At 42.6% G+C, this 13899-nt stretch overlaps 1 protein-coding gene across 1 annotated transcript; it reads left to right on the top strand.

Moving 5' to 3' along the window:
* The first annotated feature begins 7263 nt into the window (after positions 1-7263).
* LOC144770870 (trypsin-like) lies at positions 7264-13458 on the top strand. The gene is made up of 5 exons (XM_078655663.1): positions 7264-7397; positions 8554-8713; positions 10385-10638; positions 11242-11378; positions 13215-13458. Exons 1-5 carry the CDS (start codon positions 7358-7360, stop codon positions 13362-13364), a joined length of 741 nt encoding a protein of 246 aa, XP_078511789.1. The 5' UTR covers positions 7264-7357; the 3' UTR covers positions 13365-13458.
* The last annotated feature ends 441 nt before the right edge of the window (positions 13459-13899 follow it).

Here is a 13899-nt window from a genome sequence, read left to right as displayed (position 1 = left end):
TTGCATTGGTGGGGATATTTGTTGTGTTAAGTGCATGCTCACTCCTTCTAATAATCCACCTTCTAACAGGACTGAACTCCTAATGGCTTCAAGAGAGCTCAGACTGCTGTTGGACACTAGTATACATTGGTAGTAAACAGACAATTGTATTTATTTGTCAAAGCAATATACCACACAGACATGACCATATTCGTGCTTAAGATGTGTGCCACCCAAGAAGCTCAAAAGAAGTTCTGTTGATATGGAAGAGAGAGAAAGTTTTGGGGGCGACGCTGAGGAATCCTCATATTTGCTTAGAATGTATATGGGCTACAGTGCAATACACTGGACCATATGAATCTTTGGAAATTATTTATGATACTAAGAAGACATAGAGGCGCTACAAATAAGGTTCCTGTTGACCTTTCCCTGTGAGGTTCTTTAATTGTGTCATACAGATTTGTCTACCATAACTTCTTTGGAGTTTCTTGGGCGGTCACAACAGCTTATATCTGCCCATCAACCTTTCTTCGTGGGGCTTTCTTACCACATTCAAATCCGTCTTGCATACATTTGTTGGAATTTTCATGTACTGCCACATGCAGGCCTACATAGGAATATACTGTCCGTGGTGAGAAGTCAACAGGTCTGAAGCAACTGCTAATAATAGTATTTGTTTAAGCATGGGCTTAATTTGTGAATTCGCGATACGTGAATTTGCGCAAATTCGTAATCGTGATTCGCAAAAATCTGCCAAATTCCACGAGCTTGCAATTTTTTTTTGCGAGTTCGCGAGATTTTGTTTACCAGTTCGGGAACGAGAACTTGCGCATGCGGTCGCAACGGTCGCGAACATGTTGTTTCCACTTAACTAGCCTGCTCTTGATGCCTTTTTCCTGTTTGGGTCGCAATGACGTGTTCGCGTTCGCAATTTCCTGTTTCGGATCGCAATGATGTGTTCGCGTTCGTAATTTCCTGTTTCGGGTCGCAATGACATGTTCGCGATCACGGCGTCGCTCGGCCAGCTACCAAAATCTCACAGCGCACGCGAACAGGGAGGAAAACTCATCAGCGAACACAGAATCATGGTAAGTCAATGCGGCAGGCGTGAGATTGTATTTTTGAAGTGCGAACAAGAAAAACAAATCGGCCAACTCGTGAATTGGGGATTTTTGGGCAATGTCGCATGATTCGTGGATCGCGAAATTGCCAAAAATTCGCAAATTCCTTGAGCGGAACAAATTTTCCGCCTATACTTATAATTGTTGGCACTTTTGACAATTTGTACTTCATAAATGATATATTTTTCTGCCCTGAGGAAGTTCCCTATATGGGAATGAAACGCGTTGGCTGGATTTTCTATATCTGACAAGCTTAAAAAAGAAAAATTGGAATAAAGAAGTTATGTTTCTATCAATCTTGGCCTATCAGACTTCTTAAGCTGCGCAACCCCATTGTCATATTTACTGATCTTGAGCACAGTGATGTCACTAAACTGCTGGCGTTGGGGTAGTTTGTACGGCAAACTCATATACAGAAACTGGCACGAGGTGCGGCATAGGAGGTCCGCCTTTGTTGCTTTTGGATAATTGCATTATTTTTACATCGCAAAGTGCCTGATTCTTGCATTAACAACTGCATAGCATTGTATTAGGACTGCAGTGGATCATTGAGAATTGCTCATTAATATTGCCAGAACTGACAAGGGCTGACTGGCCTAATAATCAGCCAGGAGGAATAGTAAAAATATGCATATGTTGGTTTATTTTATCGTGTGGTCTCATCGTATATATCTTTTAATAGAAATGTATACTTGTTTTTTTGAAACTCGTGTGGAGTCCATTTGTGGTGTCATCATTCGGTTACTGAGAGCCTGTTTACAAATACTTTACACACTTGCCTTGCAGATAAGCCTGGCTGCTCGTGCCAAACTACCGAGGGGGTTAGCGTGGACTATCTGAGAAGGTATCCCTTCTTTCCTTGACGTGGAAGCAAGGGTCCCTATTTGGCCTAAGGTGCCTACCTCAACCAACTAGCGACCCCCAGGTCTAACAGTGACCAGAATGTCTCTTAATCAGTGAACCATCATTCCTTCATCCCCGCCAATCTCACATAAGTGGTTACAGATTTAGGGCCGTATTTATCAAAGGTTTTCTGTTGCCCTTGCGCCATGCAAGAGGACACAGGGCGATGCGAAATCTACAATTACCAAGTCAAGCTAGGCCACTGTACATCACCCTGATTAATCTGGAGTAACTCAAGCCAGCGGGCTTTGTGTTGCTGCCTTGCATTACTCTGCCCCAGAGGAAGTTCCCATGCATCCACATATGGATTTTTTCACGTTCCCCGATTTACCATGAGCGGTAGACCTGGGAATGCTTCAAAATGCTACGCCTTCCCAGGGGAGGTACAATGAGGAGAAATATGTTTATTTCTCTTAATTATTTCCTATTTCCATGTGTGCTGCATTCTGCAGCACACATTTAAAAACCAAAAAGCCTCAGAGGATTGTTTTTGTGCAAGAAGGTGTCTCTTCTTGCACAAAACCATCGTGCCCGGTATACAGGCCTGCTTGCATCATGGTGCAGGGGTGCCTGCGTTGGCTCTGGGCAGCACATAGTGCTCTAGCGCAAGGAGCGGACAGAAATATATCATAAAATGTTACATATGGCACATTCTTACCCTCTTCCTGTCACATATCATAGTGCAGGAAGGTGTCTAGCAGCACTGCTCTGCATTGCATGATATTTTGATAAATCTGCCCATTAATTTGTAGCTGGACTCCAAGGAGGCAAGGTGATGTGAGGTTTTGTTACCTCTAGGCTCCCTTCAGGTTCTCCATTCCTGCCAAATCTCTTTGGGGTTAGTGTGGACTTTGTGTAGAGATGCAGGATGGTATTTGTTTTATAGCCAGCTGTGTAGATATCTCGAACTCTAGTGTTTACATACATGGTGCAATGGAGCCCAAGCACTCTCTATGTTTATAGCGGTGTCCCTTCACACGTGGCTCCGCAGGGCCTGATTTAGTCCATAAGTCCTCCTGTGACTTTATAATGGTTGCAGAAGTCTTAAATCTCCACCCTATTCTTTTATTGTAGTAAACCTGCTACAGCTGAGCACACTTCACATTAAAAGGGTGGATCCCGACCGAGACCAGGAAGACTGTCACACAGGCACTCGTCACCAGCCGACTGGACTACGGAAACGCCCTCTACGCCGGAACCACAGCCAAGCTACAGAAAAGACTCCAGCGCATCCAGAACGCCTCCGCCCGACTCATCCTGGATGTCCCCCGACGCAGCCACATCTCCAGCCACCTGAGGAACCTGCACTGGCTCCCCGTCGACAAGAGGATCACGTTCCGGCTCCTCACCCACACACACAAGTCTCTCCACGACCTGGGCCCCAAGTACCTCAACGACCGCCTGACCTTCTACACGCCCACCCGCCAGCTACGGTCCATCAGCCTCGCCCTCGCAGCCGTACCACGCATCCGAAGAGCCACCGCCGGAGGAAGATCCTTCTCTTACCTGGCTGCCAAGACTTGGAACTCCCTCCCCATCCACCTTCGGCTGACCCAGGACCATCTCGCCTTCAGGAAACAACTCAAGACCTGGCTGTTCGAGCAGTAGCATACCCCTCCCCCCAAGCGCCTTGAGACCCTCCCGGGTGAGTAGTGCGCTATACAAATGGCATGATTGATTGATTGATTGATTGATTCTAGATAGTGCTTTTTGTGAGAACTAGCCCCTGTGCCTTGGTACCAGCTGCCTTAGATTCAAATACAAATTAGAAATTCTGTGTATTTTTGAAGGGCCAAAAAATCTTTCCTCTTTTCTGTTGATGTTTGGATGGTTTTCGCTCTGATTTGTCATAGCTGTGTGCACTATCAATAAATAAATAAAATAATATAAAGAACAAGATGAGAGTATCTCTAGATCAGGATTACAGAGTCATATTAAGAAAAATATATGCATATAGTCATGTATCAAGACATCCATGAGCTTTAGAAGGGGCTCCACTTAAGGAGCAGGAGGTGGCATTGCATTGGGCAACAGCTAGACCACGGGTACTCATAGTACGGCCCGCGGGCCGGTGGCGGCCCGGCAAGCCTTCCCTGGTGGCCCGCGGACCTTGCACATATCATACCAGTGTCTAGCTGCTAGACTGTGGTTCTTGAGGGTGTAAAACTTTATATGTCTTGATTATTGAACTTCTGTTCATAAACTATCTACATCTCTTCTAGAAGCCTGAACGCAATGAGCTCTAAAGCGTTGGTCATGAGTTGGCCAGAGTCAATATGGGAACTAATCATTGTTTGCACGTACTGCCAGATGAGTTGGGGATTCGTCCTCAATTGGGAAGCAATTATGATCCAAACTTTACTATCCTGAGGTGAATAGAGGCATTGATCCTATGTTAGTGTGGTGCAGTGGTCAAGGTGAAACAAGTTGATGCCTGGACCACTATGGAATTCTAATTGAAATCCAGGAAATCAGCATAATTAGGCTCTAAAGTTTTGATAGGAGTAGGTAGCATGGGGAAATAGTATTTGCAATTATAAACAAGTATAGGCAAAGCCAACATACCTGGCAATGGATGCCAGCCTTTTGACTTTGTCAATGTGTGTTTTTTGTGTTGTCTTGTGTTTGAAAATACATTATTTGTAAGGAGCTGCTGAGCCCTTGCCAATATAGAAAATATAAAATGACTAAAAGCAAAAATAGATTTTGACCTTATAGTGAACACTTTGCCATAGTCCCTGGTTCTGAAGGGAACTACTTTGTGTAGATGTGATCTGTGTTAAAGGGCGGCATGAAGTAAGGCAATGGCTGGAAAAGCTGTCCCGTTGTTCCATGCTGTATGATGTAGGAGGAACGAAGCAGACCAATGGATGAAACAGGCTGGCTAAAAACCCATTTAAGTGTGTGTATATATAACATACTAATGCCCTGATTTGGATGTGAGGCGGAGAGTCTCTGACCAGCTGTCGAGGGCTCTCTGTCCGATATCCTGAGGTTTCCATACGACCGCTGTATTTTGAAAAAATGCAAGGGGATTACACTCCTCTTCCGACGGACTCTGTGAGCCCTTCAGAAGAGAAGCACAATACTACTAGTAATTGGACAGTAATAGTAGTCCCTTCAAAGATGGTGGAGCAGGCTCGGCTCTACTCGGGATAAATATGTCATTTTCCAACAGCCAATCGACGTCAGCCTTTCTGACATGGATTGGCTGTCAGAAACTGATTTTGAAGGCCTCTGGCCATTCCTCCTGGCCCTCTGCATTTGGGCCTGAGGGGCACCTATGGTGCCCCCCTCAACATCCCTGCACTATGTGGCAGGCACCACACGGTGCAGGGATGTTTACAAGCTTCTTTTTTTCTATGTGCTGCAGGCGTTTTCAGCCCGTGGCGCAAGCTCCCATTGAAAAATGTAAGTGGTCGGGTGGTTCCATCTCCATAAGAGTGTCGGGCAGATGCAAGTCCACCCGACATCATAATGAGGGCCTGTGTATTGTAAGCATCCTTGAGTTATTAGACAGAATCATCACAGCATGACAATTTCTACATAACATAGGAGACTGTGTAAACCAGGTATAAAGCTATATACATGTACCTGTTTTGATTCAGAAGAAGGGCTATCAGTACATTTTTCACCACAGTATAAATGTTGCAGGTAGTATAATCTGTAGCACCCTCAGACATTGCTTATTTTAAGAGAATAGTGCATTGTTTGCCAAGTGTTGCATAGAGTGTACACGGTTTTCTAGTAGATACGTTTTGATACTCTGAAATGTATTTGCGATGAGAGATTCACTGCCTGCAAACAGTTTGCTACAAGTAAACTCTCTTCATAGAGAGAATGCTGTTTACACTACCCACTTCTCGACTCATATTAACTTAATTTCTCAATGTAGGCTTAATGACTGTCAGGGGTTTGATACAGATAAAAGCTGTCCATAGTAGGGCATTTATTTTGGAACAGACGTTCAGTATTTTTAAGAACTTGGCTTTCTCTGAATAGTTGCATACAGATTGAGATATTTTGTACTTACATTCAGAGCTCTAATGCTATACACATTTGTAGGGAAATGTATACAAAATGAGCTTTAATAGTGTCATCAGGGAAGTTATCAATGATGCCATTTGAGATGTCATCAGTAATGACATCAGGCCTCAAAGCTGGTGGGCGCATGTTTACAGATATGCCATTTTCTAGTTCAGCTGTGGAATCTTTCATCAAGAATAGAACAGTAGTCTTTCGCAATCCACACTTTCTAAGATTCCTGTTTGTTACAACCTTCCCACCCCATTCATCATTGTTATTTAAATGTTTTCTTTCTGTGTGGATCTCAGCTACTTCTAGTTTTGCTATGTGATGGTCATTGTCATTTTCCAGCATAAAGAGCTGTGTTATTGAATAGACATAAGTAGACATGGTGACCATGTGCCTGTGCCCTCTGGGGATGATGCATTTGTAGAGCTTATACTTATGAGTGTTTCTAAACAGGCATTGGAAAAGCCAACAGACCTCACCTATGCAAGATCTATTGGCTTTGTCAATTTTTTTTGATAATGTTGTAGAGTAGCAAGTTTGCTGTGCTGTATGGTTGAAAGCTAAAAAGAAAGTTATATCACCCTCTCAACATTGACCATGCATTGCACTTTTTGTAACTTTTTTCTTCTATAATCAGCCCTGTTGCTCAGCAGTCACTCCGTTGCACAGCATGGGTAGACACATTGGCTTTACCAATGCATGTCTTAAATGTATCAACTATTCTTGAGTTATGTGTTGTATATATATTGTAATATGTAACAATAAGAAAAATGCTAAATGTTGATCTATATTCATGTCTTCTAATACCAGTTGTCTGTGGCAGGTATTTGAGAGTCAGACATTCAATGTAATATTGTGGAATATTGAGTGATGTGTTTTGGATAACTTATTATGAACAGCTGAGCCTTGATCTAACTCTTATTCCACAATTTTGTACTTTGCTACATTACTTTTTAGACTTACAGGAGACCATGGGTTCTCCTCCTTTCTCTTGGTATACTTGTTGGGTTCTGCTGTGCCCAGTTCTCACATTCAGGGCAGCTCCTCTGTGGATGGTGAGCGGCTGGTATGCTGTCACTCAATTGTGATTAAATGAAGGACACAGTTTGAGTGAAAAACATGCGCCTAATCATTAACCTATTGATCTTGTTCTTCTATTAACTTCAGTACATTAGTCGCATTTTTTTTCCATACCATCACCTGCTTCACATAAAAATAGAAGTAGCCTTGGAAAGAAGCAGATAAAGCTGGGTCTGGCCGGGTATAAATATGCGGATCTCCATTAGAGGAGTCACTCTGCGAGCACTCATAGGACAACCATGAAGTTCCTTCTGATCTGTGCCCTCCTGGGGGCTGCTGGTGAGTTTGTGTTACCGCACATGTCAATGGGATAGATAACTTCATCAATCCACTCTGAAAAGGCAGTTTTCTTTCCCCATTTTGGTGGAGGGTAATTTTCCCAATCTGCAGCTCACCAATGTCCAGGAGATTTAGAATTGCTATTCTCAATGGCCCATTTCACATTTGTATTGTATTGTATTTATTATTTGTATCGCGCAACTGTCACCCTACGGGTATCCTGGCGCCCAAACAGGAAGTAGTCAGATGGAACAACAATACACTGGCTGTCATAACATGTAAAACAGCCGCCAGTTCTATTAAATGGTGTCAAGGGGATTTCTGGTAAATATGTTGAAGTGGGTAGATCACGACTCACCAAGTGGAGGGTGGAAGTCAAATTTGACAATCTGCAGATCACTGATGTGGGTCAGTAGGCACATATCAGAAATTATCGAGACCCAACTCTGTGTACATAGGCAGTAAACTGGCACCCAATGCAGCACACATAGAAAGAAGAAAGAAAGAGGAGAAATAAAGATATTTCTCCTCTTTACACTTCCTTGGGGAGGCATTACATTTTTTATACATTCCCAGGTTTACAGATCCTTGTCAATCTAGAAGTGTGGCAAAACCCATGTGTGTTGCATGGGAAAACCCACCGCAACGTCCATGGAATGCCCACCTGACGCAGTGTAAGGCAATGCAGCAACTTGCGCTGTGTTGCCTTACATCATATCTACAAGGCCATGAAAAGCCGTGACGAGTGGCATTTTTTGCCTTGTAGTTATGTGTCTGCACTCTTTGCCTCTGGAGCATAAAAAAAAGTGATGCACTGGTGGCACAAGGGGCTTTAAAAATGCTCCTAAGTTGCTATGACACACCCAATCAAAAAAAACATTTTGCTTTGAGATCTTTATCCCATTAGAGAGTGAACTTCAGTCAGATTTTCAAATTGACCAACAAATATGCACATTATCTCTACTAACATTCAACATTTACAGATCTTTCTCACACATTTTTATCCAGCAGAATCTGATATTTAAGAAAAGTGTGTTAGCATTTTGATAATTTAGAATTTGTTATCATTGCTGATGTTGGTGATGGGGTATGTGTCACCCAATGGAGTATTTTTTTTAATTGATTCACTTCAGTGTCTTTCTTGCCTCTCTTTCAGCTGCTTTCCCCATTGATGATGATGATAAAATTGTTGGGGGCTACACTTGTGGGAAGAATGCGCTCCCCTACCAGGTGTCCCTGAATGTCGGCTACCATTTCTGTGGCGGGTCACTCATCAACAGCCAATGGGTCGTGTCGGCTGCTCACTGCTACCAATCGTAAGTTCACAGAAGTTCAGCTATGCATGCTATTCGCTGTAATATACACTCAGTGAATTCATCTTCCAAGAAAACAATCAACCAAGCCGAATGTAAGCCAATTTCATGTCCATTAACAACAGCAGATCCTCGCCTGATACACCGATCTAGATTATACTTAAAAGCAGCACATCTGGCAGATGCCCCATGAGTGAGGGCAGGAAGTACTTTTGTTTCATAGAGTAACTAGGGAAAGTTGGGTAAACCCAATGTTTGTTAGTAAAATAATTGAATTCAATTATTGACCTACAACTGCTCTGTTATTTTTTGGGCTTTGAGCCATGTCAGCTGTTTTCTATTATAACCTGGAACCTTTGAGCATGTGCTTCGGGGCAGTCAATAGTTAAAAATATGGGTATAATTATTCAACCTAAACTTGAGAAGCTTCCATATTGACCATATTAGCTCATGTGTAAAGTCGACGGTTTAGCCAAAAGTCTTTTCATGTCTAAAAAAGTGTCTATAAGCCTCTGGTAAGACGTGGTGTTAATTTGTATTTTTTGCCTGCTTCCATGTTCGTTGGCCCTTCCGTGTTGTTGTAATGGCTGCTGATGCTTGCGTGTCCACTTCTGTAGTACCCACTGCACATGCACACATTTCATGACTGGACAGTGGAATGGAAATTGAGAATAATCGGGTAAAATCCTTGGGACTTGAAGGATGTCGTGGTGCCATTCAAGTTTGAAGAATGCATGAGATATGAGCATATTTTACTAATACTGTTGTAAGGTCAACAATGTCCAGGCGAGGACACCGACTGACATCAGTCCGGGCTCCAGATGGCAAGTGAATAAATATGACCACCTCAATAGGAACACTCCCTCTTGTTAGCTGGTTTCATGAGCCAGTCGGAGAAGCAGCAAGAGAGCAGGTGATCAGAGTCTGACAGTCAACCCAGGACTCAATCTCAAGTCATGGACACAAGCAAACCTGGTCTCATGGTGGGTGACAAACAGCAGAAACAAGCTCTGCTGCACAATTGGTGGGGAACATCCTTTTCGACGCGGATGTTACCATGTGGTACTTTTAGAACGCGTCCTTTACAACGCAAGTCGTAACCACGACTTGCGCTGAAGGGCGCTAGAGGATAAAGAATATTAAATTTACTATTCCAACACCTTTCCTAGTATCCACGATGACTGGTGTTAGAATAGTAAATTATACTATTTACTATCCGCGCCCCCAACGCAAGTCGTGGTTACGACTTGCGTTGTAAAAGACGCGTTGTGACGGTACGCATCGTACCGTCATACATCCCAATTGGTAGTTAATCCTCTGCAGTTGGGAAGCCAGGGCTGGCTGCAATGGGTGCCTTCTTGGGGCTCCCCATAGAACACTTGATGTCTCATAAAAAAAAGTCTCAAACACTTGACATTGTGTGCAAGAGTTATAGTATTTAAGAGACATGCACTAACCCTTGATATGCTTTCTTCTCAATCCCTTAATTTTCACATAACAAGCACCATGAACCAGGAGGGGGTGCGGCTTGCTCTAACCTTATAATGCAATATACCCGGGCAAAAGAATACAAATAGAAGAAAAGTTTTCATGCAAACTACATGATTTAACGTCTAAATAGTGGCTTTGGCTATAAAGAATTAAAATGCAATTTTGATTTGGTTCTTGTTCCAGACGTATCAACGTGAGACTTGGGGAGCACAACATTGCATCAAATGAAGGAACAGAACAGTTCATTGATTCCACCAAGGTCATCAGACATCCCAACTACAGCTCCAGGAACCTGGACAACGACATCATGCTGATCAAGCTGTCCAGAGCCGCGACTCTCAACAGCTACGTCAAGGCCGTCGCCCTCCCGTCAGGCTGTGCTGCAACTGGAACCCAGTGTCTGATCTCAGGATGGGGCAACATGTCTGGCAGTGGCTGTAAGTAGTCAAGGAGCCAAGGATTCATCTTTAACAAAAACTTTAAGTGGGGGTTGATGTGCAATTCACCATTAAATGCCAGGTCAATACCTTACTGGTAATTCACTAAAGCAGTGCTCAGGGCCAGAATTCATCCCAGAGTAGTTTCTTATTGTTGATCACCAGTTCCAATTAAGTCAGATCAACACACAATAGAAGGTTTTTAGGCTTTAACTGTGAAGTCCTTTCAACTTTTAGAAGTTCGGGTAACCAATACCGCCCTACACTAGCAAACAATGTATGACAGGAAAGCAAAATAATAATACAAATAACTTGTGTACTGCATTTCTGCTGGTTCTAAGCTCTCCCAAAAGGATAGAGGAAATGGAGAAAAAGGGAAACAAAATGTCCTACAATTTACTGTAATGCACGATATCAAATCCTGAAGCTTTCTCCACAAGGCATCTTATCCTCTTGATTGTTTAGATGTGTTCTTGTGCAGTTATAAGTCTCATTATAGTTTATAGAAACCAAAAGAATACAGTAGGACACGTGTTGTTCAGGACGAAAATTGCTATATTTTTATTGCCAACATGAATTTATTTGTTTTCCACTTTTCATCAGCAAACTACCCCAACACCCTGCAGTGCCTGAATGCCCCAATCCTGACCACCAGCCAATGCACCAGCTCCTACCCAGGACAGATCACCAACAACATGTTCTGCGCAGGATACCTTGAAGGCGGAAAGGACTCTTGCCAGGTATGTTACAGTCTAGTGTATATCACATGGCACCAGCACAACATACATAATTCATTGCACATCATGGTTGGATCTGTAGTAGATCCAGCTCATTGGAACTGGGGTAATAACTAATTGATAGACAGGACTCAACAGCGGGTTATCTATAAAATCAAAATAAAATAAAATATCAAAGAGGCAACAAATCTCAAAGGCAATATTTAATACTTATTTGTCTGTCTCTTTAATGCCTTTGTAATATCAAGAAGAGTATAAGGCACAGGTGCACTTGTGCAGAACATGGAGTCCTATTCTAGGGTTTTGTTTCAGTGGAGAAGAAAACGACTGGAAGGAGAGAGGAATATTTAGAAACAAAATAAAGGCAATGAATTTAGTAGAAGAAAAAATGAATGAGAGTAGTGTTGGCAGGAGCTGAGGAAGGACCTAATCTGGAATGGATGCCTGGCTGATAAACATGCCTCTTATTTTGCCATAGTGTGCATGGAATGCATCAATACAGACTGAACAAGGCCTTGGGATGCATTCACATTCCTCCTCAGTGAAGCTGACTTACTATGGGAAGCAAAGATATATGTTATACAACATCATTTAACAAGAACATTGTGTCTGGATTCTGGGTAGAGATCACACCCTGACCCAATTGTCAGGGGACTACATCAGTGATGAAAGAGGGCTTAAGGTGCTTTTCACATTATGTGGGGAAATTGTGTGATTAATAGAGGACATTTGTTACAGTGAACCTCATCTTCCAGCATGGTTTCAACCAAAGCCATTTAAAAAAAAAAAATTGAAATTGCTATCCTTGCTCTTTTCAACCATCTAAATGTGCTCCTCCTTCACACACCATCTCCCTCCAAAAGGTCCAGGGCTAGAGTTCAGATATTTTCGTCATTTCTCTTGAGTTTGTTCAGACTATCTCTCTTTATGCCTCTTGTAATTCCTCAGGCATGTAATCACATTGCCTCATTGCTACCCTGTGCCCCACTGCCTCCTCAGTACTGGAACCCCCGCCCTAAACTTTATCTCTATTATCCCTTTGGTACCTTTAAAATCACTTAGATGCACTATATTCTAAGAGCTGCAAAGAACCCCCTTTAACATTCCTCTAAGGCCAGTATCACAGGGACACATGTGGCGAGCACCGCTAACTGGTCTCCCAACCTGGACACAATACTGATGTCTGTTGACCTATGCCTCAAACATCTTGGGGACCTTTTTGTGATACAGTCTGCAATGAAATCAACAGTCTTCTCAAATAAATACATACAAAAACCGAAGAAAAATATATTGAAAAAATTGCCAATGGCATTACAAATCAATTATGGGAAGAAATTGGGTTTCCATACACAATGCTATGCCACATGCAGTGGTGTATGTTGCAACCCTAAGGAAAAGTGCATTTGGTGAAAAAGGGATTTTACAACCAAAGTAATGATAATAAATAATAATAATAATAATTAACATTTGTAAAGCGCACAATAACCGGAAGGGTCTCTAGGTGCTGGGGGCCGTCGGGAAGATTAAGCAAGCTATTGCCCAGAGTCACATGGTGCTGGGCTAATCTGCCGCCGATGCCGGGGATCGAACCGTGATCCCCAGATTCCGGAGTCAGTTGCCCTAGCCACACCTCTCCTTGATGCATATTTCAGAACACATACAACAGAATAATATGCTAACAGCCATTAATCACACATGATGAATGATACAAGTTGTGATTTCTTTATCATGTTCTGTCAGAGTACTGCAATGAGGTTGACTTTATTGCATGCATTAGTCTTGGGTTGCACATTGTATTCACAATTTAACATTCTATGAACATTGCCTTCTTTTTTTCAGGGTGATTCCGGTGGCCCAGTGGTCTGCAATGGTCAGCTCCAGGGTGTGGTCTCCTGGGGCATTGGCTGCGCTCAGAGAAACTACCCAGGAGTTTACACCAAGGTCTGCAACTACGTCAACTGGATTCAGAGCACTGTTAATTCAAACTAAGAACATTTCCTACCTGAGATGATGCTCACAGAATTTGACTTCTTGATTTGACTCTGTACTGCTGTGGGGGAAGAATAAAGCATAGAATGAAAACTGATGTTTATCTATTTTCTTTTATCCAGTCCTTCCTGCATATGAATTGATCAAATAAATTCAAGTATACCCTTCAGGTAAAGCAAGCAATGGCAAAGTCAATAGGCTTTGAATTTTATATCTGCAAGTGCTTCTTCATTGTTTGGTACATTTGTCTGTATAAACAAATGGAAGAATGACTAAATAGGTAGGTGAGTGTATGGATACATGGTTACAGATATGAATCAGTGAATTATTGTTTGAATGGATGGCCCTGGAATGGATGACTGTAATATTGAGTTCATTAATGAGTGAGTGAGCAGCATTAGGACAGCCCTCTTCAGCCACATCAAACACACTGGCCTCAGGAAACCATGTGCTCTCTCATCATCTAACAGTTTAAGGAACATGACTAGCTCTGAGACTGTAAGTGCCAAAAGATAACCTTCATCTCTCATAAATC

This window comes from Lissotriton helveticus, chromosome 7 (assembly GCF_964261635.1).
Source record: "Lissotriton helveticus chromosome 7, aLisHel1.1, whole genome shotgun sequence".
NCBI classification, from domain to species: domain Eukaryota; kingdom Metazoa; phylum Chordata; class Amphibia; order Caudata; family Salamandridae; genus Lissotriton; species Lissotriton helveticus.
The sequence above is the reverse complement of the archived record's forward strand: the minus strand, read 5'-3'. Positions and strand labels throughout refer to the sequence as shown.

Excerpts from the sequence above, each read along its gene's own strand:
- LOC144770870 (XM_078655663.1), top strand. The coding sequence starts at position 7,358 with ATGAAGTTCCTTCTGATCTGTGCCCTCCTGGGGGCTGCTG. Across the intron at positions 8,714-10,384 it reads GCTGCTCACTGCTACCAATC|ACGTATCAACGTGAGACTTG; the intron begins GTAAGTTCACAG and ends TTCTTGTTCCAG. Across the intron at positions 11,379-13,214 it reads GCGGAAAGGACTCTTGCCAG|GGTGATTCCGGTGGCCCAGT; the intron begins GTATGTTACAGT and ends TCTTTTTTTCAG.